Below are 23,360 nucleotides of genomic sequence, written 5' to 3'. Positions count from 1 at the left end.
ATGTCGATGCACATTGAATATGTTGTTTGAATAGAGGATTCGTAATACTGTTTGCCGACACCAACATTCACGACCAAGCAGCATTTTAAAGTCTAAATATCCCCAATGACATTTCTGCTGCTATCTTTGCAAAACGAGGTAACAGTCACATCTTATCTGGATGAGTGCTGCACAATACCGTTTTTATAAGGGATACATGTGTGGGTAGTCTTTCATATTAAACATGATCGCTGGTAGATAGCCACAGAAATCGTAACACAATTTAACCTGGGCGGGTCCCGGTTCCGTGGGAGGATCACAGTTTAACACAGATGAAGACTTCTCCACGCTGCTTTCAAACTGTGAGTAAACACCGTGTGCTTCACTTGGAGGCTGTCTGAAGGTATACACAGATGGACTTGGACATTAACAACGATATTCCGTAATAAGTCTGGAAACAATAGCTGGTTTAAATGATTTATTCGAGCAACTCGTTTGTCTTGTAGTCCTCGCTGTTCGCGTCCGGATATCGCCATCGTAATCACAACCTCACACACTGGTACTGGATGTGCATCAACGTGTTCCTAAGAAGCCAAATATACCAAAAGATGTATGTAAACGACAGAAGAAAGCGATCGAAATGTGTATTTCAGTCGAAAGCTCTATGGTACCCATGTACATGTCAAAATTCTTCCCAAAGGTCAAGGAATACCATGATCATAACACCAGAGGGAGCTCCGCAAATCATGTGAAACCCAGATTTGGCACAAAAAGGGGGAATACACGTTTCGCAATGATGCCACATCAAGGTGGAACGCTCTTCCCACAACTGTGAAGGAAAGTAAAACTATACTTACCTTCCAAACCTCTCTTAAAGAGCACCTTCGGGGGAGAGCATTGCAAAACTGGCCCCGGTAATGGTACAAATCTCAACCTGTCGTTCAATGGACAGCTTCCCCCCCCCCCCATCTATGTATATACTCGCATTTTAGACTCTGTTACTAACTGTATATCTGTAGACTTGGTATGTCTTAAATGTCCGGTTAGGATGTATTAGAACGATATCTAAAATGTAAATTGTAAATAAGCAATCTGTATGTAAAAAAACACCTGTATGTAAATTGTAAATAAGCCATCTGTATGTCAAATATGTCTTATATGTCTTAAATGACATGATGAATTGGAAATGGGGGACCCTAATGTAAACAAGACGAAAGTCTTTCTTTGGTCTGCATCCCCTTAACAATTGTATGTTTTGAGCTGTACTGTACTGTACCCAATATACAAGCTGTTAATAAACTTTTCAATCAATCAATCAAAGCCACGCACCCCACGGAAACAAGTTGATCCGGAACACCGGACTGGTTCAATGTTTATTGCAGAACGTATTGAAATGAACTTATTGCACATATTAAACCTGGAACTAACAAAGCTTAAATGATTGCCTATAAAAACAACATTAAATAATCAGTTGCATTAATTTCTTATGGCTGTATCTGCAGCTTCTCCAGACTCATTTCTTATGAGTACATTTCTCCACAGGCCAACAACAGCTTCAACAAAACTATTCCCCTCACAGAGGAAACCAAACATGCCCTGTTGTCCTGAGAGAAAGTGCAGAAGGAAGCATCCATTGAACTCAGTGTGCTGCTCTGTGATGCTAGCTCAGATACTTGGCCTCTCATCTTGGGTGCAAGGTCATCAATGTTTGGGGTCAGGCTCTGAGCGGAGGAGACCCTCAGGATGGAGTGAAGGTGTGCGTGCAATATACCGGAGGGCCAGATCTAATAGGAATTAGAAATTATCCTGCGGGCCGAAATTCAATCCACCAAGGGCCTGATTTGGCCCCCGGGCCTTGAGTTTGACACATGTGCTCGAGAGTGATACGCAGACACAAACAGATGATTTCCGGTCTTTTGCTGCAGTTTAGAATGATGTTTATTTAGCTTTACATACCAAGGTTTAATTATACTGTGTCAAAGGGTTGTGGTATGAGCATCTGCCGGGCTGGTGGAATCGCTGTGCTCTTCCTCCCGTGTCCTGTGTCCTTTCCTGTCACATGTGACCCGTTTTATACACCCGGTGCAGCTAAACCCCGCCACCAAGTGTTCAAAAATAATATTGCACCATACATATAAATAAAGTAAACTGAGACACCAAAAACACCCATAAAATGGCTCCTAGAAGGATATTATATATACATTAATTGTGCAAGGAATGGATTATTAAATAGGATATAAAATGTACAGTGGGATTTTAAGTCCAGTTATCAAGAGAAGCTTCTCTGCCAGTAAACAAATAAATGAATGCTTCCTTAGCATGTCATTGAAATAACCAAGAGTATTTATTTTTCACAGAACCCCCAGGTGTGAGCGATGCAGTTCTGCAGTACTCGGGGGGGAGTCCATGGATGGGACTTCCAGCAGGTGCTTTTCTCCGGTTTTGCTCCAGACGGAGGGATGTTCATGCCTGAAAGTGTTCCTGTGCTGAGCCCCGAGACCCTGAGGAGCTGGGGGGGGCTGAGCTACACTGACCTGGTGGTGGAGGTGGCCTCTCTGTTCATCCCCCCCCATCTGATCCCCAGAGAGGACCTGGAGGGTGAGATCTCAGTCCCACAAAACACCTCATCTGATCAGAGATGGCAAAGGTACACACATCCTTTACTCAAGTAGAAGTACAGATACTCGTGTTTAAAAATACTCTGGTGAAAGTAGAAGTACTGACTAAACTTCTTTACTCAAGTCAAAGTAAAGAGGCTTTGAAATGTACTTCAGTAAAAAGTACCCATAACTAGCAGCTGTTTTAAAGAGTACCTGACCTCCCTTTATATTAATAGAACAATAATGTCATTGTTAGCTAATGAATGTTTCCATGCTGAACAACGGCAACATGACAACGTTTCCATTGGTCCCTCTTCTTTAGAGAAGACCAGGAAATGATGGATACACGGATCGTGTTCAAATCAATAGGCACGCAATGACTCTAAAGAATAATGATCACGCATCAAACACACATTCAGACTAAAGGAACCAGCTGTTTGGAAAATGAGAGAAGTAGAAAGTACAGGTATTTGAGTTCAACATGTAAGAAGTAGAAAGTACAGGTATTTGAGTTCAACATGTGAGAAGTAGAAAGTACAGGTATTTGAGTTCAACATGTAAGAAGTAGAAAGTACAGGTATTTGAGTTCAGCATGTGAGAAGTAGAAAGTACAGGTATTTGAGTTCAACATGTAGGAAGTAGAAAGTACAGGTATTTGAGTTCAACATGTAGGAAGTAGAAAGTACAGGTATTTGAGTTCAACATGTAGGAAGTAGAAAGTACAGGTATTTGAGTTCAACATGTAGGAAGTAGAAAGTACAGGTATTTGAGTTCAACATGTAAGAAGTAGAAAGTACAGGTATTTGAGTTCAACATGTAAGAAGTAGAAAGTACAGGTATTTGAGTTCAACATGTGAGAAGTAGAAAGTACAGGTATTTGAGTTCAACATGTAAGAAGTAGAAAGTACAGGTATTTGTGTTCAACATGTAAGAAGTAGAAAGTACAGGTATTTGAGTTCAACATGTAAGAAGTAGAAAGTACAGGTATTTGTGTTCAACATGTAAGAAGTAGAAAGTACAGGTATTTGTGTTCAACATGTAAGAAGTAGAAAGTACAGGTATTTGTGTTCAACATGTAAGAAGTAGAAAGTACAGGTATTTGTGTTCAACATGTGAGAAGTAGAAAGTACAGGTATTTGTGTTCAACATGTAAGAAGTAGAAAGTACAGGTATTTGAGTTCAACATGTAAGAAGTAGAAAGTACAGGTATTTGAGTTCAACATGTAAGAAGTAGAAAGTACAGGTATTTGGGTTTAACATGTAAGAAGTAGAAAGTACAGGTATTTGTGTTCAACATGTGAGAAGTAGAAAGTACAGGTATTTGAGTTCAACATGTAGAAAGTATAGGTATTTGTGTTCAACATGTAAGAAGTAGAAAGTACAGGTATTTGTGTTCAACATGTGAGAAGTAGAAAGTACAGGTATTTGGGTTCAACATGTAAGAAGTAGAAAGTACAGGTATTTGAGTTCAACATGTAAGAAGTAGAAAGTACAGGTATTTGGGTTCAACATGTAAGAAGTAGAAAGTACAGGTATTTGAGTTCAACATGTGAGAAGTAGAAAGTACAGGTATTTGAGTTCAACATGTAAGAAGTAGAAAGTACAGGTATTTGAGTTCAACATGTAAGAAGTAGAAAGTACAGGTATTTGTGTTCAACATGTGAGAAGTAGAAAGTACAGGTATTTGGGTTCAACATGTAAGAAGTAGAAAGTACAGGTATTTGAGTTCAACATGTAAGAAGTAGAAAGTACAGGTATTTGAGTTCAACATGTAAGAAGTAGAAAGTACAGGTATTTGTGTTCAACATGTGAGAAGTAGAAAGTACAGGTATTTGGGTTCAACATGTAAGAAGTAGAAAGTACAGGTATTTGAGTTCAACATGTAAGAAGTAGAAAGTACAGGTATTTGAGTTCAACATGTAAGAAGTAGAAAGTACAGGTATTTGTGTTCAACATGTGAGAAGTAGAAAGTACAGGTATTTGTGTTCAACATGTAAGAAGTAGAAAGTACAGGTATTTGAGTTCAACATGTAGGAAGTAGAAAGTACAGGTATTTGAGTTCAACATGTAAGAAGTAGAAAGTACAGGTATTTGAGTTCAACATGTAAGAAGTAGAAAGTACAGGTATTTGAGTTCAACATGTAAGAAGTAGAAAGTACAGGTATTTGTGTTCAACATGTGAGAAGTAGAAGTACAGGTATTTGTGTTCAACATGTAAGAAGTAGAAAGTACAGGTATTTGAGTTCAACATGTGAAGAAGTAGAAAGTACAGGTATTTGAGTTCAACATGTGAGAAGTAGAAAGTACAGGTATTTGAGTTCAACATGTGAGAAGTAGAAAGTACAGGTATTTGAGTTCAACATGTAAGAAGTAGAAAGTACAGGTATTTGAGTTCAACATGTAAGAAGTAGAAAGTACAGGTATTTGAGTTCAACATGTAAGAAGTAGAAAGTACAGGTATTTGAGTTCAACATGTAAGAAGTAGAAAGTACAGGTATTTGAGTTCAACATGTAAGAAGTAGAAAGTACAGGTATTTGAGTTCAACATGTAAGAAGTAGAAAGTACAGGTATTTGAGTTCAACATGTAAGAAGTAGAAAGTACAGGTATTTGAGTTCAACATGTAAGAAGTAGAAAGTACAGGTATTTGTGTTCAACATGTAAGAAGTAGAAAGTACAGGTATTTGTGTTCAACATGTGAGAAGTAGAAAGTACAGGTATTTGGATTCAACATGTAAGAAGTAGAAAGTACAGGTATTTGAGTTCAACATGTAAGAAGTAGAAAGTACAGGTATTTGAGTTCAACATGTAAGAAGTAGAAAGTACAGGTATTTGTGTTCAACATGTGAGAAGTAGAAAGTACAGGTATTTGTGTTCAACATGTGAGAAGTAGAAAGTACAGGTATTTGAGTTCAACATGTAAGAAGTAGAAAGTACAGGTATTTGTGTTCAACATGTAAGAAGTAGAAAGTACAGGTATTTGGGTTCAACATGTAAGAAGTAGAAAGTACAGGTATTTGAGTTCAACATGTAAGAAGTAGAAAGTACAGGTATTTGAGTTCAACATGTGAGAAGTAGAAAGTACAGGTATTTGAGTTCAACATGTAAGAAGTAGAAAGTACAGGTATTTGAGTTCAACATGTAAGAAGTAGAAAGTACAGGTATTTGGGTTCAACATGTGAGAAGTCAAAGTAAAAAGTCGAAAACTAAGTAGTGGAGTAAAGTACTGATACCAGAAACATGTACAAAGTACAGTAACAAAGTATTTGTACTCCACTACTCAGTAGGTCAGTTACTCTTTAAAACAGCTGCTAGTTATGGGTACTTTTTACTTAAGTACATTTCAAAGCCCATACTTCTTTACTTTCACTTGAGTAAAGAAGTTTAGTCAGTACTTCTACTTTTACCAGAGTATTTTTAAACGTGAGTATCTGTACTTCTACTTGAGTAAAGGATGTGTGTACTTTTGCCCTCTCTGGTGAAATCCACAGACTAACACCTGCTCTCTCCTCAGGGTTAGTTAATGAGGCTCTGAGTGGATTCTCAGTGCCCGAGGTGGTGACTGTCTCCCGGCTGAAGGACGGTCTGTCCGTCCTGGAGCTTTTCCACGGAGAAACCTTAGCCTTTAAGGACCTGGCGATGACCTGCACCGTGCGCTTCCTCGACTACTTCCTGCAGAAACAGAATCGCAGAGCTACAGTCATTGTGGGTAAGACCTCACAGCTGTCATGTGATCACTAAGGAATCTGCTTTATCTGGTCTACAACATTAAGGGGAATATCTGACACAAAATATGTTTGGTGAGTTAGAGCCGAGTAGACCTTGATTTGTTTTAATCATAGTGATAATTACACTTTGATTATCATCACATTCATGCTCCCCAGAGGACGCACTAATCATAGATGATAAATGTACGGAATACAATTTTTGGGGCGAGGATATAAATGCAATTATTCGTCACATTATTTCCGATCCAAAACCTCAATGTGTGATGTCACAATATTCATATTCTGTACAAACTGTAACGTCCCATGAGACAAATGTAAAATGTGTGATATTGGGCTGTATAAATACACTTTGATTGATTGAAACGTGTGTGTGTGTGTGTGTGTGTGTGTGTGTGTGTGTGTGTGTGTGTGGAGTCACTAAGTACATTTACTCAAGTATTATTTGGACATACTTCTACCCTCATACATTTAACACGTATGTCGTTTATTTGCGTTTTCATTTACTTGCAATTTGTGACACTTTCACCATTCTGTTGCATTAATATCTCATCTTTTATGTTAGAGAAGAAACAGCAATGTCGTACCGGAGCCTACACACGGCGGCGTGCGTTGCCGCTTGGCGGTGGGCGTGTCTTGAGCTTGGGGAGTCAACGCGAGCAACGCGACCAACAACCAATCACATGAATCTCCCGCCCTGGACATACAAAGCAAAGCATTCATGCTACATCCATGCTGGCTAAATATACTGTCTATGCTTGCTAGCTGTCCATTCAAACGAAGTACACTGGATATAAACTCCCCAAACAGGTGAAAGCCTGCCAGTTTCACCCACTGTCTCTGCCACCTCCTCCCATGCCTGGCTCCTCCGGTTTGTATCCCTGTATGTAAAGAGGGACTGGTCATATAGTACCGGGTGATTCCCTCCCGCCACGATCATTTTCTCCTCAATTTTTTTACATATGGGAAATAACTGCAGTCTGGCTCTCCCAACATACACGCGGTTTGATTGGCTCGCGCTTGTACTGTCAGATTTGCATACGCGGGATTTGATTGGCTGACGCCTCCGTCGAGGCGGCAAAAGTAGAACATTGCTCTACTTTTGCAGCGAGCACCGCGAGAGAAGCTACGCTTTGCTCCCACAATGCAGTTCGGCGAATCGTGACGTCACCCCATTCAAAGTGAATGGGCAGAAGCGTTGAAGCTTCAACGCACGCCGCTGTGTGGACGGGCCTACACACGGCGGCGTGCGTTGAAGCTTCCAACGCTTCTGCCCATTCACTTTGAATGGGGTGACGTCACTTTTAGCCGAACTGCATTTTGGGAAGCGACGTGGAGCGTTGCTGGCGTAGCTCGCTTCAAAAGTATAGCAATGTTCAACTTCAATCGAATCATATGCCAGTACAAGCTCTAGCCAATCAAACCGCGTGCTTGTGTGTCAGGGACGGGAGATTCATGTGATTGGTTGTTGGTCGAGTTTCAGACACGCCCGCCGGCAAGCGTCAACGCACGCCGCTGTGTGGACGGGCCGTTACTGATCAACGTAGTAGGACTAGAGTGATTTTAACCATATCGCCCTAAAACCTGCTGATGTTTCCCTCTCCAGGAACATCAGGAGACACGGGGGGGTCGGCCATCCAAAGTGCGAAGGGCCTCAGAGGACTGGACGTTCTGGTGGTTTTTCCTCGAGGACGCATCACTCCAGTCCAGGAGAAACACATGATCACCTGCCTGGAGGACAACGTGCACGTGTTTGCAGGTAAATAAATCAAATATAAATAAATATTGGGAGTTCTCTGCTTTTAACCCATGCTAGTGCCAGGAGTCTAGTACTAGGAGCAGTGGGCAGCTATTGTACAGCGCCCGCGGAGCAGTGGGAGTGGGGGGGGAAGGGGGATGTCCGGTGCCTTGCTCAAGGGCACCACGGCAGGGCAGGAGGTGAACTGGGACCTCTCCAAGTAGCAGTCCACACTCAATATTTTAGGTCTGTTCGTCGGGGACTTGAACCGGCGACCCTACGTCTCACAGTCCAAGATAAGATAAGATAAGACTTTATTTATCCCGAAGGACATTGTTGTGCCAGAGTAACAAAATACAATAAACACAATAAACACAGCAGCAAAACTGTACACTAAAAGTGCAGCAAAAAGAGCAATTAAACATCGACAGACAACATGACACATAGAAACATAGACGGTCACACAATCAATGCAATTATTAGCAGTATTTAGTAGTTAGTGGTGCAACAAATAAAACGTAGTGGCAGTTACGTAATTGCACGTTATCATAGCATTATTAATAATACTAGTAATAATAATATTGCACATAGTTATATATATATATATTATATATATTTATAGCAGCGAGTGTATTGTAATGATGGTAATTATATTGATATGTTGCACATAGTGTTGGTGTGGAAGTTCTCAGTGCGCTTTACTTAGGGGTGAAGAGTTACAGAGTGTGATGGCCACTGGGAGGAAAGACCTCCTGTGGCGCTGTGTGGTGGTCTTCGGTGGTCTCAGTCTGTGGCTGAAAGTGCTCCGGTAGGAAACCAGCGTGGCATGCAGGGGGTGAGACCCGTTGTCCAGAATGCCGAGAAGTGTCCTCAGCATTCTCCCCTCCGACACCACTGCCAACGACTCCTGATCCACTCCCAGGACAGAGCCTGCTCTCCTGATGAGCTGGTTGAGTCTGTTGGCATCAGCTGTCTTCACCCCGCTGCCCCAACACACTACAGCAAAGAAGATCCCACTGGAGACCACCGAGTCATAACACATCTGCAACATAGTGCTGCAGACTTTGAAGGACCTGAGTCTCCTGAGGAAATACAGGCGACTCTGGCCTTTCTTATATAGGGCCTCAGTGTTTTTACTCCAGTCCAGTGTATTGTCTATGTGGACACCCAGGAACTTGTAGCTGTCCACAATGTCCACATCCATGCCCACGATGGTAACTGGGCTTGGGGCGGTGCTCCGCTTCCTGAAGTCAACCACTAGCTCCTTAGTTTTTGTGACGTTGAGCTGCAGATGGTTCTGACCGCACCACTCCACAAAACTGTCCACCACACTCCTGCACTCAGCTTCCTGATCTCTGACGATACAGCCCACAATGGCATCTGAGAACTGCTGCAGATGGCAGGACTGTGAGCCGTGTCTGAAGTCTGATGTATAGACTGTGAACAGGAAGGGAGAGAGGACCGTGCCCTGAGGAGCGCCCGTGCTGCTCAATATAATGTCAGAGGTGTTCTGCAGCTTCACGTACTGTGGCCGAGCTGTGAGATAGTTATCCAGCTCGCCAGTGGAGCATCCACCTGCATGTCCAGTAGCTTACTGCTGAGCAGGGCAGGTCTGATGGTATTGAAAGCACTGGAAAAGTCAAAGAACATGACTCTCACAGTGCTGCCTGCCTTCTCCAGGTGTGTGTGTGCTCTGTGCAGCAGGAAGATGATGGCGTCCTCCACTCCAATACGAGGCTGATATGCAAACTGCAGGGGGTCTAGTGATGGTGCGACCACTGTACGGAGGTGTTTAAGGACAGCCTCTCCAGCGACTTCATGGCATGTGACGTCAAAGCCACCGGTCTGTAGTCACTGTGTGTGCGTGGATGTATCTTCTTCGGCACAGGAACCAGGCATGTTGTCTTCCACAGGGCAGGGACGGCCATCATGTCCAGGCTCAGTTGAAAATGTGCCGAAAAACTGCACACAGCTGAGTAGCACATCCTTTCAGCAGACTGAGGCCGTCAGGCCCTGCAGCCTTCCTTGAGTGTAGACGACTCCCCTCACGTCCTCTGCAGTGATGGCGAGTGGGGGCACAGTGGGGCTGAGAGAGAGCCCTGGTCGGGGGGGGGGGCAAGAGGGATGAGATGGGAGGAAAGGCTCCCTGGGGGTCACAGGGGGTGAGTCACAGGTGGAGGAGCTGGAGGAGGGAGGGGTGGTAACCTCATCATCAAACCTGTTGAAAAACTGGTTTAAGTCATTGGCCTCCTGTAGGTCTCCTCCCATCACCTGGTCAGTCTTATTTCCATACCCAGTGATGGTTCTCATCCCACGCCACACTTCCCTGGTGTTGTTTTGGGCCAGTTTACTCTCCAGCTTCCTCCTGTAGCACTCCTCGTTTGTATTTCCTTCTTCAGTTGTAACTGCCTTCTTCATCTCCTCCTTGTCACCACTCCTGAAGGCAGCTTTGTTCCTGTTAAGTGACGCCTTGATGTCTTTGGTCACCCAGGGTTTATTATTGGAAAAACACTTAATTGTTCTGGCGGGGATTATATTGTCCGTGCAAAAATGAATATAGTCAATGATGCAGTCTGTGAGTCCGTCTATATCCTCCCCATGTGCATCACGGAGGACATCCCAGTCAGTCACCTCAAAACATCCCTGTAAAGTCTCCACAGCCTCCTGTGAGCACGTCCGTACAGGTTTCCGCTGGACTGCTGGTTTATAAAGGGGTTTTAAGTGCACCAGGTTATGGTCTGATCTGCCTAAGGGGGGGGAGTGCTATTGAGCTATATGCCTCCTTGACATTAGCATACAGTAAGTCTAATGTTTTATTTCCCCTCGTTTTGCAATCAACATACTGTTTAAAGGTTGGAAGAGATTTCTTTAGATTGACATGGTTGAAATCCCCAGATATTGCTATGAAGGCATTGGGATGCAGAGTCTGAAGTCTTGCAGTCGCGGAGTTGATGACGTCAGCATCAGCCCCGACTGACTGAGACCCTGCCGGTAAAGGGGTGTGGTGGCATTTTTATTATCGTTAAATTACATTGCATTTAGCTGACGCTTTTATCCAAAGTGACGTACAATAAGTGCGATATCTTCCTACATGACATACTGATCTCAGAGCTGCTGATCTGGGTATATCCTTCTCGTAAAATATGATTGTATGTCAGGGTGTCCGCGGGGTCTTAAAAAGTATTACAAGTTGATAAATCAATTTAGCGAAAATGAAGGCTATTAAAAAGTCATTCTCCAAGGCATTACATTTTGTAGCTTGTTTTCAATAAGTATATAAATGGTCCAGAGAGGTTGTATTCTACAGTCTGCCTGAATGTAATCATGGCGTAGGTGTGTAGTGTGATTCTGTGTAGTTTATTGATGGCATCCCGTTGGGTTTGACGTCATCTGAACAGGACATCGCACGCTCACTGCTTGATAGCGCGGAGGTCCGTTTACGCCGGTTGTTAAACAACATCGTTATGGGGAAATGCAAGTCTGCGTCCAAATGGTTGGAAGATAAGAAGGAAGCACAATCAATACTGTATATAGTCAATGTGAGGTGAAGTGTGTCGCCAAGGTAACCGGTTAAAACTCAAAGTGGCGATGAGGTCTTAACATGTATGGATTCCTGCATAGACCCTGCTATATGCACACCTTGAGGTATTGGAAGATGATAGGAGAGGACTCAATGTCAATTAAGTTAAAAAAGACGACGATTGTTACCAAGCTTCAGCAAGGGACTCCCTATGCTGTTTCCTTTTTTAAATGTAAAGAATCGGTTATATCATTTGATTCTGTATCTATAGGTCCCTCTGTGGGAGCGACTAGAAAACAATAAAAAGTTGGTTACAAAAAGACACAACGTTTTTACGACATTGGTTTTCATTCCTTCTACGCTGGTCTCTCAAAGACACCTTTAAAAAGAGACACGTGAATCACACAAGTCGTCAAATTAAACCAAAACATTGAAAACCTTTTCCATTTCAACAGAGCTGCAAACATCAGAATCAGAAACAGGTTTATCACCAGGTCGTTTAACTTTAACACATACGAGGAATTTGACTTGGTGTTGTGGTGCATACATAAATAAAAACTAAATTTAAAAACACAGATAGAAAACTATTTTAGGAAAACTAGAATAAGATAGTATAGTAAAATATAGCAGTATTTACATTAAAATGGTTGAAGGGACAGTTTCATTCCACAGGCCATAAGACTGTTAAACACCTGAACTTTTGAAAGAACCAGTGCCGATTCCAGGGCCCCTCGAACCAGCTTTTCAGCACCACGCACAGCCGACAGCAACCCCCCCCACAAGGCAACGACACTTAAGATAAGAAGCAGGATAGAACCGCAGTGACGCGTCCTAAAACCCGGATGTAAACTCCTTCCGGTTCCTTCGTCAAAACGCAATGCAATGTCTCCATAGGATTTTGGAAAATAGCTGGAAATCAGGTCTGTTGTTGAAACACATTTAAGAGACGGGTCACGTTTTGTTCGGATAATCTCCACGTGTCTATCCTACTTTTATAATTTTCGAAGCATAAATCTAGTCGCAAAATGCTAACGTTATGCTATAAAGGAACTACAGCTGGGTCGCTGCTTCAGCGTCACGCCGACTTCAGATCCATATTCAAACACACAGATTCTAAATGGTACGAGTTGAAGCGTTTGTTTGAACAGTCTGCAGGAGGCAGGGACTTGCTCTCAAGCAGAACAGAAACTAACTTAGAGGAGTGTTCACGTGTTCGGCGTAATGACGTAAAACGGCCTGGACAGCTTCTGTAGTCCTATTCAGCCACTTGGTAACAACCATCGTTTTTCAGACACGTAAACTCTTCAGAAATCACCAGTGGGGTCACTGCTGATGGATTTAATGTCCTAGAACAAAACGTGATCTGTCTCTTCAATTTGTGTCAAACACAGACCTTATTTGGAGCTATTTTCCAAAACCCTATGGAGAAATTGCTTTGCTTTTTATCGAAGGAACCGGACGTGGTAAAAATGCTAACTTACTTCCGGGTTTTAGGACGCGTCACTGCGGTTCTGGTTTCCCGACATGTCGTTGCAGTAAATTAAAGAGTGTTTCATGTTGTCGTTGCTGTGGACCTTCTTAATCTACCTTCTTTGGGGGCCCCCTTCTGGTCCGGGGCCCCAAGCAGCTGCCTGCCTTGCCTGTCCGAACATTCATCTGTTTGCAACTTACAAATTACTTATCTAATATATCATATTCCAATTAGACTCCCCTTGCACTATTTCTATTCTATTTTATTTGTATTTACTTGCACTATTTTAACAATTCTATCTGTTATTGTGTTGCACTGTTGGAGGAGTCTGTGACCTCAGATTTTCATCGACATATCTACACTGTAGCTATGTACACATGGCAATATGAATCTTGAACCCGTGTTGTTTTCCCTGCAGCTGACGGCAGCTCAGACGACATCGACCAGCCTCTGCGTCGCCTTTTTGCCGACCAGGATTTGGTCCGAGCTCACGGCCTGATGAGCCTGAACTCTGTGAACTGGTCCAGAGTCATGGTGCAGCTCGCTCACTTATCTACGCCTACCTGCAGCTCAGCGGGGTGAAGCAGGCGGAGGGAGATCTGCCTGAACTGGAGGTGGTGGTTCCTACTGGGGGGGGCGGGCAACATCGCAGGTGAGTCACTGGTACAGACTGCTATGACAATGATGGGGGTCAAAACACATCCATCTCTCCAAAACATATATGAGCAGTCCATTATTAGACAGGCACAAAACATGGTGTCCCACCTAGTGTTGTCACGATACCAACATTTTAGTTTCGATACCGATACCAAGTCAAGAATTGCGATTTCGAAACCGTCTTAAATGTCATTATTGTGCTTTATTTCAAACCTGGCATTTTTTTTCAGTCATAACACAAACCTTTGAACAATGAGAACAATAACAAAACAATGGCATTCAAGATAAAATGACAAGAATCCGTGTTAACTAAAATAGCAGCATCGTCTCAAACAACTTACCAAGTTTGATGTGTTGGATCCCTTGGTTTGCAGGGATCTGAAACATTTCTCACAGACAGGCCTCGTGGTGTCCGTAGGCTTGCCCTCGCTGTCGGAGATTTAACCAAAATACTTCAAAATGTCGTTTCATGCGTCTTTTTTGTCTACAAGCCGAGGCGCATCCGCAATCGCACGTGCAGCCACGCTTCTCGTTTCGTCACATGATAGGAGGCGTGTGGCGCAGTGGACTAGTGCGTTGGTGTTCGGATCAGGGGGTCACAGGTTCAAACCCCACTGCAGTCAGCATGTCGTTGTGTCCCTGAGACACTTCACCCCAAAGTGTTCCTGTGGGGATTGTCCCGTTCTTATTATACATCCATGGATTGCCCACAGTATTGAGTATGTAAGTCGCTTTGGATAAAAGCGTCTAACAAGTAACATGTAATGATATGAGAGCGTGCATGAGAGAAGAAAAAACGGCACTGCAGGCACGGCGGCAGGGAGTGGAAGCAGAGCGCTGAACACACACAGGAAATACGGCTCTTATTAAAACATTGAGATCATTGATCTCTTGAAAAAGAGATCAATGATCTCAATGGGATTTATCTGTATAAATAAAGGTTTTAAATGAAATGAAATGAAAAACATGTCATTCTTAAAGTACCGATACTAATGAAATGGAGGAACCGTAGCGTTTTTAACGGCAGGGTATCGTGACTTTTCTAGTATCGGTGCACCGTGCAACACTGGTCCCACCCACATACTCTACCCAGAATTCCAGCTCCTCCCGTCTGGTAGGAGATTCAGGGTTCCCAAGAGCAGGCTGAACCGCTACAAGCACTCATTCCTACCTATGCCCATTAAGCTTCTTAACATTCACATGTAATGAAATACACTTTTTAAATGTTGGCCATGAGGGTTGTGCAATAGGTCGCCATTGTCAGTCTGTGTATTGTGTTTGTTCAAACGGTGTATGAGTGATGATATGTGGATGTATTTTAATGTTCGTATCGTATCACTGCAGCTGGTGGGGAACTGGGTTAAAAGATGACTTCAGTCAACAATCCAGCGCTTGATTAACTAGTACTCAACTTAAGCTGAGTGTTTAATAATCAGGCTTGACAGTTGGGTTGGGAGGGTTACTTTAAAAATGTCCTCAGTTACAATAATTAGTTACATGTCAAAAAAAGGAATCGGTAACCTAATCTGAGTATCAAAATATAAAAGTAACCTGATCAAAAATGTGTACTCTAGGTGGGCTGATTTTGACTACCATGAGTAGTAGTAGTACTATTGGATATAGAGAGCCACAGATGAACAATATAATCATTTTTTTTCAAATCACTAGGCACTATCTGTCCAATCCAAATGATCCAGAGTGCCCTAAATCCTCCAAATCGGTCCACAGAGAGTACACATATTGCCATTTTCCTGTTAAAACTGCCATTGTCATCACTTCACGACTCGACTACTGCAATAGCATCCTCTACGGCAGGGGTATTCAACTAAAATTCAACGAGGTCCAGTTAGAGAAAATCTCCCCATGCAAAGGTCCGGAACATCAAAATGTCTAACTTGCTTCATGAATTAGTGTGTATATATTGAAGTAGCTGTAGCTTTATCAACGTCTGCATGTAATCAACAACTGACTGCCAATCAAATAAAGAAAGTACAATTCAAAAACAACAACATTTATTGTCCATTAACATTGAACTACAGATATACAGTAAATGCTGTGGATATGTGTAATGTTCCTCTCGGGCTGCATTTAAAAATAAAAATAGAGAAAATAAATAAAATATCTTTTGAAAATATGTGCATCTCAAAAGTGCTTAATTTTAGATAAATAAAATAAAGTGTAGCAGCAGCTTGAGTTTCCCTTTTTCTTTGTTAACCGTTTCACATCATGACTTAACAGTTTCAGCCGATTATAGAACAACATCAGTATTTACATCATAACCATTGAACAGTTTTAAAGTTTCTCTTTCTTTCCCTCTTATATTGCAGTCCCTCAATCACTTTGTTTTAATTCAGTGCGAGAATTGAGCTGGAGCTTGTCCTGCCAGGAGTTTAAATCTGGGCTGAAATGGTGTCAGGGGCCATTCTCATACACACATGCAGGTGCTCATTGGTTAGCCTCGGTTAGCTCATTGGTTAGCCTCGGTTAGCCCTGGAACGATATTTAGTTCTAATTTTGATCCTGGTCGACTGATCATATCGGGCTCTGAGACTGCTTATTTATTGTGACCTCAGTTCTGACTTGAGAGGGAATGTTTGGTCAAACACTTTGTGTTTTGTCTCATAGTGGAGTTTTGCCACTTTTAATGAGCACCACGGTCTCTGAACAAATGAGACACACTGGTTCTGTGCTCCCAGAGGGCAGGAAGAACATGAATGAGTCCGTCCACTCAGGGTTAAAAGCTCTGTTCTCACTGTCCACTTTCCTCTTCTTGGAGAGCGCCATGTGTAATTATTTGTCTCTCCCTGTCTGCCGCTAACACGCCTGTTCACTCTCCGCTTCTATCCCTGTATCGCTAATTATTCTCTTCACTCACTTTCCTCTCCGCTTCTCTCTGCCGCGCTCTCATCTCTTCTTCTGTGTTTCTCTCCCTGCATCGCTCACTCGTCTCTTTCGCCCCCTGTCGGCGGTGGTTAAAATAGAATCGCCCCGTCAAAATTGAAATCCCCTATTAAGTATTGATTATAGGTCCGGGTCCGTATATGTCGGCGTCTGGGTCCGGATCCGGACCGCGGTCCGCCTGTTTGCCGACCCCTGCTCTACGGCATACCATCCAACCTCCTCAATAGACTCCAACATATCCAGAACTCTGCTGCCCTTCTCCTCACCCACACCCGCTCCCGAGACCACATCACTCCCGTCCTCCAGAACCTCCACTGGCTCCCCGTCCGTCAAAGAATCAACTTCAAAGTCCTCCTCATTACTCACAGGCCCCCCCCTACCTCACAGACCTGCTGCACCACCACACCCCTTCCCCCCACCTCACAGACCTGCTGCACCACCACACCCCTTCCCCCCACCTCACAGACCTGCTGCACCACCACGCCCCTTCCCCCCACCTCACAGACCTGCTGCACCACCACACCCCTTCCCGCTGCCTCCGCTCATCAGAAGCCAACCTCCTATCCATCCCCACCCGCACCAAGCACCGGACCTGGGGGGACAGAGCCTTCTCCGTCGCTGCCCCCCTCCCTCTGGAACTCACTCCCCCATCAGAGACTGCACTGACCTCATCACCTTCAAAACACTCACAAAAACTCACCTCTTCAATCTGGCTTTTAATGTGTGATTGTTTTTGTATTATTTGACTTTAACTTTAACTATATATTTATTTGTTGTTCCTTCCTTTTCTTTTCCCTTCACTATATCTGTAAAGCGTCTTTGAGCACCTGTAACAGCGCTAACAAATTAAATCTATTATTATTATTATTGTTGATCCTGAAAATATCATAAATGGACTCAATACATCCTCAATAACCCCCATAAATCACTCCAAATGTGTCCAAATCGGCCAAGCCACTCTTTTACTATTATTTAAATAGGCTATAATGCTATTCATTTTAATTAACGCAACTTATGCTAATTGTGCAAATTGCCCAACATATGCAGGTTAGCATCCGGTGGTTTCTATGTGCTGCCGGGGACCCTTACTATACATTTCTGTCATAAAACGTTGGGGTAATCCACAACTATGAGCTGGCAACAAGACTACTAACATGCTCTGGGGATAATTACTTTATCATCATTTTAGCAGCAAAGATTTGTATGTGTTCCCAACATGCGTGTCTGTCTGTGTTTGTTTTGTCTCAGCTGGATACATTGTGAAGCAGATGGGAATGCCTCTGAAACTGGTGGCCATGGTGAACTCTAACGACATCGTTCACAGGACCGTAACCAAGGGGGACTTCTCCATGGCGGATACTGTCAAACAAACATTAGCCCCCGCTATCGACATCCAGGTAATACTGTCACCAGAGAGGCAAGAGTACACACATCCTTTCCTCAAGTAGAAGTACAGATACTCGTGTTTAAAAATACTCTGGTAAAAGTAGAAGTACTGACTAAACTTCTTTACTCAAGTCAAAGTAAAGAGGCTTTGAAGTGTACTTCAGTAAAAAGTACCCATAACTAGCAGCTGTTTTAAAGAGTACCTGACCTCCCTTTATATTAATAGAACAATAATGTCATTGTGTAGCTAATGAATGTTTCCATGCTGAACAACGGCAACATGACAACGTTCATTGGTCCCTCGTTCTTTAGAGGAAGAGCCAGGAAATGATGGATTACACGGATCGTGTTCAAATCAATAGGCACGCAATGACTCTAAAGAATAATGATCACGCATCAAACACACATTCAGACTAAAGGAACCAGCTGTTTGGGAAATGAAGAGAAGTAGAAAGTACAGGTATTTGAGTTCAACATGTAAGAAGTAGAAAGTACACAGGTATTTGAGTTCAACATGTAAGAAGTAGAAAGTACAGGTATTTGAGTTCAACATGTAAGCAGTAGAAAGACAGGTATTTGAGTTCAACATGTAAGAAGTAGAAAGTACAGGTTATTTGAGTTCAACATGTAAGAAGTAGAAAGTACAGGTATTTGGGTTCAACATGTAAGAAGTAGAAAGTACAGGTATTTGAGTTCAACATGTAAGAAGTAGAATTTTTCTTCGTAGAATCATACAGGTATTTGAGTTCAACATGTAAGAAGTAGAAAGTTACAGGTATTTGAGGTTCAACATGTAAGAGATCATACAAGTAGAATAGAAAGTACAGGTATTTGAGTTCAACATGTAAGAAGTAGAAAGTACAGGTATTTGAGTTCAACATGTAAGAAGTAGAAAGTACAGGTATTTGAGTTCAAACATGTAAGAAGTAGAAAGTACAGGTATTTGAGTTCAACATGTACAGAGAGTAGAAAGTACAGGTATTTGAGTCAACATGTAAGAAGTAGAAAGTACAGGTATTTGAGTTCAACATGTAAGCAGTAGAAAGTACAGGTATTTGAGTTCAACATGTAAGAAGTAGAAAGTACAGGTATTTGAGTTCAACATGTAAGAAGTAGAAAGTACAGGTATTTGAGTTCAACATGTAAGAAGTAGAAAGTACAGGTGTTTTGAGTTCAACATGTAAGGAAGTAGAAAGTACAGGTGTTTGATGTTCAACATGTAAGAAGTAGAAAGTACAGGTATTTTGTTCAACATGTAAGAAGTAGAAAGTACAGGTATTTGTGTTCAACATGTAAGAAGTAGAGAAAGTACAGGTATTTGGTTCAACATGTGAGAAGTAGAAAGTACAGGTATTTGAGTTCAACATGTAAGAAGTAGAAAGTACAGGTATTTGAGTCAACATGTAAGAAGTAGAAAGTACAGGTATTTGTGTTCAACATGAAGAAGTAGAAAGTACAGGTATTGTGAGTTCAACATGTAAGAAGTAGAAAGTACAGGTATTTGAGTTCAACATGTAAGAAGTAGAAAGTACAGGTATTGAGTTCAACATGTAAGAAGTAGAAAAGTACAGGTATTTGAGTTAAACATGAGAGAAGTAGAAAGTACAGGTATTTGGTTCAACATGAGAAGAAGTAGAAATACAGGTATTTGAGTTCAACATGTAAGAAGTAGAAAGTACAGGTATTGGTTCAAACATGTAAGAGTAGAAGTACAGGTATTTGAGTTCAACATGTGAGAAGTAGAAAGTGTTTTTGCAACAAAAAAAAAACAGGTATTTGTTCAACATGTAAGAAGTAGAAAGTACAGGTATTTGAGTTCAACATGTAAGAAGTAGAAATACAGGTATTTGAGTCAACATGTAAGAAGTAGAAAGTACAGGTATTGTGTTCAACATGTAAGAAGTAGAAAGTACGGTATTTGTGTTCAACATGTAAGAAGTAGAAAGTACAGGTATTTGTGTTCAACATGTAAGAAAGAGTAGAAAGTACAGGTATTTGGTTCAACATGTAAGAAGTAGAAAGTACAGGTATTTGTGTTCAAAGGTGAGAAGTAGAAGTATTAGAAGTACAGGTACAGGTATTTGAGTTCAACATGTAAGAAGTAGAAAGTACAGGTATTTGTGTTCAACATGTGAGAAGTAGAAAGTACAGGTATTTGAGTTCAACATGTAAGAAGTAGAAAGTACAGGTATTTGAGTTCAACATGAGAGAAGTAGAAAGTACAGGTATTTGTGTTCAACATGAGAGAAGTAGAAAGTACAGGTATTTGAGTTCAACATGAAAGAAGTAGAAAGTACAGGTATTTGTGTTCAACATGAGAGAAGTAGAAAGTACAGGTATTTGTGTTCAACATGTGAGAAGTAGAAAGTACAGGTATTTGAGTTCAACATGTAGAAGTAGAAAGTACAGGTATTTGAGTTCCAACATGAAAAGAAGTAGAAAGTACAGGTATTTGTGTTCAACATGAGAGAAGTAGAAAGTACAGGTATTTGAGTTCAACATGTAAGAAGTAGAAAGTACAGGCTATTTGTGTTCAACATGAGAGAAGTAGAAAGTACGGTATTTGTGTTCAACATGTGAGAAGTAGAAAGTACAGGTATTTGAGTTCAACATGTTAAGAAGTAGAAAAGTACAGGTATTTGAGTTCAACATGAAAGAAGTAGGAAAGTACAGGTATTTGTGTTCAACATGAGAGAAGTAGAAAAGTACAGGTTATTTGTGTTCAACATGTGAGAAGTAGAAAGTACAGGTATTTGAGTCAACATGTAAGAAGTAGGACAGTACAGGTATTTGAGTTCAACATGAAAGAAGTAGAAAGTACAGGTATTTGAGTTCACATGTAAGAAGTAGAAAGTACAGGTATTTGAGTTCAACATGTAAGAAGTCAAAGTAAAAGTCGTCAGAAAAATAAGTAGTGGAGTAAAGTACTGATACCAGAAAAATGTACTTAAGTACAGTAACAGAGTATTTGTACTCCACTACTTCCCACCTCACTCAGCTTGTAGGAAGACCTGCTCATCAGTGAAGTCCCCTGAAAACATCATGATTCATGTTAACTCACATTGACTTAGAAGTAAATGAAATGTCCCCCATGATGAAAGTAAAATGGACATCCACTGCTTGTTGGTCCTGTAGGACCCGTACAACATGGAGCGGGTGTTCTGGCTGCTGCTGGGCAGAGACGGAGCTTCAGTGAAGAAGATGATGGAGGAGTTTCAACAATCACACAAACACTCTCTGCCAGAAAACCACCGCAAACTGGTACCAGTCATTCAACCTACAGAGCTGAGTCCAGATCAGATGCACGCTGAAGGCTCTTTGAGCAGGGTTTCTCTCACTGATCCTGCTGTTATGTTAAATGTTTGTTGTTCATGTGTCTTGATATGTGTCTGTTGATGTTACACATGGAGCTGCTGGGATGCAAGTCAACTTTCAGACTTGATCTGACCATTCAAGTATTATCGTATCGTAACTCTTAGTACACTTTGAGACACCACTTCTGTGTTGTGTCCAGTGAAAAGCAGCCGGAAACCGGTTTGATCTGGTTGTGAAAATCCTGAATGTCCTCTTCCAACATGAGTAACGTGATAACAAAGGTATCCCAACTGTAGCTGTGAACATGAGGGATGTGTGATTACCTAGAAGAGCATCAGGACTGTTTGAGGCAGATGATAGCTATGTGATTAACATGATGATTCAGCCTCTATGGAGAGAGACATCAAGCATGCTCATTTCTGACGTGGAGCTAATCTGAAGTAAACATTGAATACTGCTTCTATTCCTCCATCTTGTGACTGTGTAACTCCCTCTCTTGGATGTCAGCATGTGAAGGACACTGTTCAGGAACTAGTTGATGCTCTGTATGTGATGACTCCTTCCATTCTGGAGAGGATCACAGACACATGGATCCTGAGGCTGAAGCTCAAGCCGGGGACCAGGGAGAGTTTCTAACAGATCTGTTTCTCTTCCAGCTGTCCCAGGTGTTATCCACTGGATCAGTGAGTGATGAAGGCATCCTGGAGACCATGAGGAGGTGCTGGGAGGAGAACCAGTATGTCCTCTGTCCTCACTCTGCTGTGGCTGTGTGGCATCACTACCACTGTCCCCACAAACCCACCATCAACAGGTCAGCGTACATCTGTTTACACACACACACACACACATACACACACACACACACACACACACACACATGCATTCTGCACAGTTTCTATCATATCGTTTTATTGTTGTTGCACTGTTGGAGGAGACCTACGATTTTCATTGTCCTAACTACACTGTAGCTATGTACAAATGACAATAACAGCCTTGAAACTTGAAACACACACACACACACACACACACACACACACACACACACACACACACACAAAAGCAGTGGTCACACAGCAGCTTGGTGAGGCTGTCCTTTAGGAAAGGTCTGATCTAGATCTTAAAAAATGACTTGAACTCTTTTAATAATAATAATAATAGATTTAATTTGTTAGCGCTGTTACAGGTGCTCAAAGACGCTTTACAGATATAGTGAAGGGAAAAGAAAAGAAAGGAACAACAAATAAATATATAGTTAAAGTTAAAGTCAAATAATACAAAAACAATCACACATTAAAAGCCAGATTGAAGAGGTGAGTTTTTGTGAGTGTTTTGAAGGTGGTGAGGTCAGTGCAGTCTCTGATGGGTTGGGGGAGTGAGTTCCAGAGGGAGGGGGCAGCAACGTCCCCCCTGGTCCGGTGATTGGTGCGGGTGGGGATGGATAGGAGGTTGCTTCTGATGAGTCTGAGGCAGCGGTAAGGGGCGGGTGGTTGCAGCCGTGTCTGTGGAGTAGGGGAAAGGGGTGTGCTGTGCAGCAGGTCCTGGAGTTAGGGGGAAGGGTGTGGCGGTGCAGCAGGTCTTGCAGGTTAGGGGAAAAGGGGTGTGGCGTGCAGTCAGTTCTGTGAAGGTACGGGAAGGGTTGTGGCGGTGCAGCAGGTCTGTGAGCAGCGGGAAGGGGTGTGGTTGGTTTAAGCCGGTTCTGTGATGTAGGGGGGAAGAGGGAAGAGGCGTGGTGGTGCCGCAGTCTTGTGATGTAACTGGGAAGGGGGTGGTGGTGCAGCAAGTTCTGTGGAGGTAGGGTGAAGGGGCGGGGGGTCAGCAGGTCCTGTGAGGTAGGGGGAAGAGGGAAGAATGGCGCGTGGTGGGCAGCAGGTCTGTGAGTAACGGGAAGGGGTGTGGGTGTGCAACAGTTCTGTGAGTAGGGGGAAGGGGCCTTGGTGGTGGCGCAGGTCTGTGAGGTAGGGGGAAGGGGCGTGGTGGTGCAGCAGGTCTGTGAGGTGGGGGGAAGGGGCGTGGTGGTGCAGCAGGTCTGTGAGGTGGGGGAAGGGGCGTGGTGGTGCAGCAGGTCTGTG

At 42.6% G+C, this 23,360-nt stretch overlaps 1 protein-coding gene across 1 annotated transcript; it reads left to right on the top strand.

Moving 5' to 3' along the window:
* Positions 1-237: 237 nt before the first annotated feature.
* thnsl2 (threonine synthase-like 2) lies at positions 238-22,102 on the top strand (the record flags this gene model as incomplete). Its single annotated transcript, XM_034216147.1, is given in 9 exon segments — positions 238-341; positions 2,337-2,577; positions 6,093-6,287; positions 7,910-8,062; positions 13,451-13,579; positions 13,582-13,695; positions 17,839-17,987; positions 21,112-21,237; positions 21,948-22,102. Coding segments are annotated over 8 exon segments (1,244 nt in total), but the record flags the coding sequence as incomplete, so codon positions are not given.
* Positions 22,103-23,360: the final 1,258 nt, after the last annotated feature.

Source organism: Gymnodraco acuticeps, unplaced genomic scaffold, assembly GCF_902827175.1.
Source record: "Gymnodraco acuticeps unplaced genomic scaffold, fGymAcu1.1, whole genome shotgun sequence".
Lineage (NCBI taxonomy): Eukaryota > Metazoa > Chordata > Actinopteri > Perciformes > Bathydraconidae > Gymnodraco > Gymnodraco acuticeps.
Note: the sequence above shows the minus strand (reverse complement) of the source record. Positions and strands in the feature narration are given on the sequence as shown.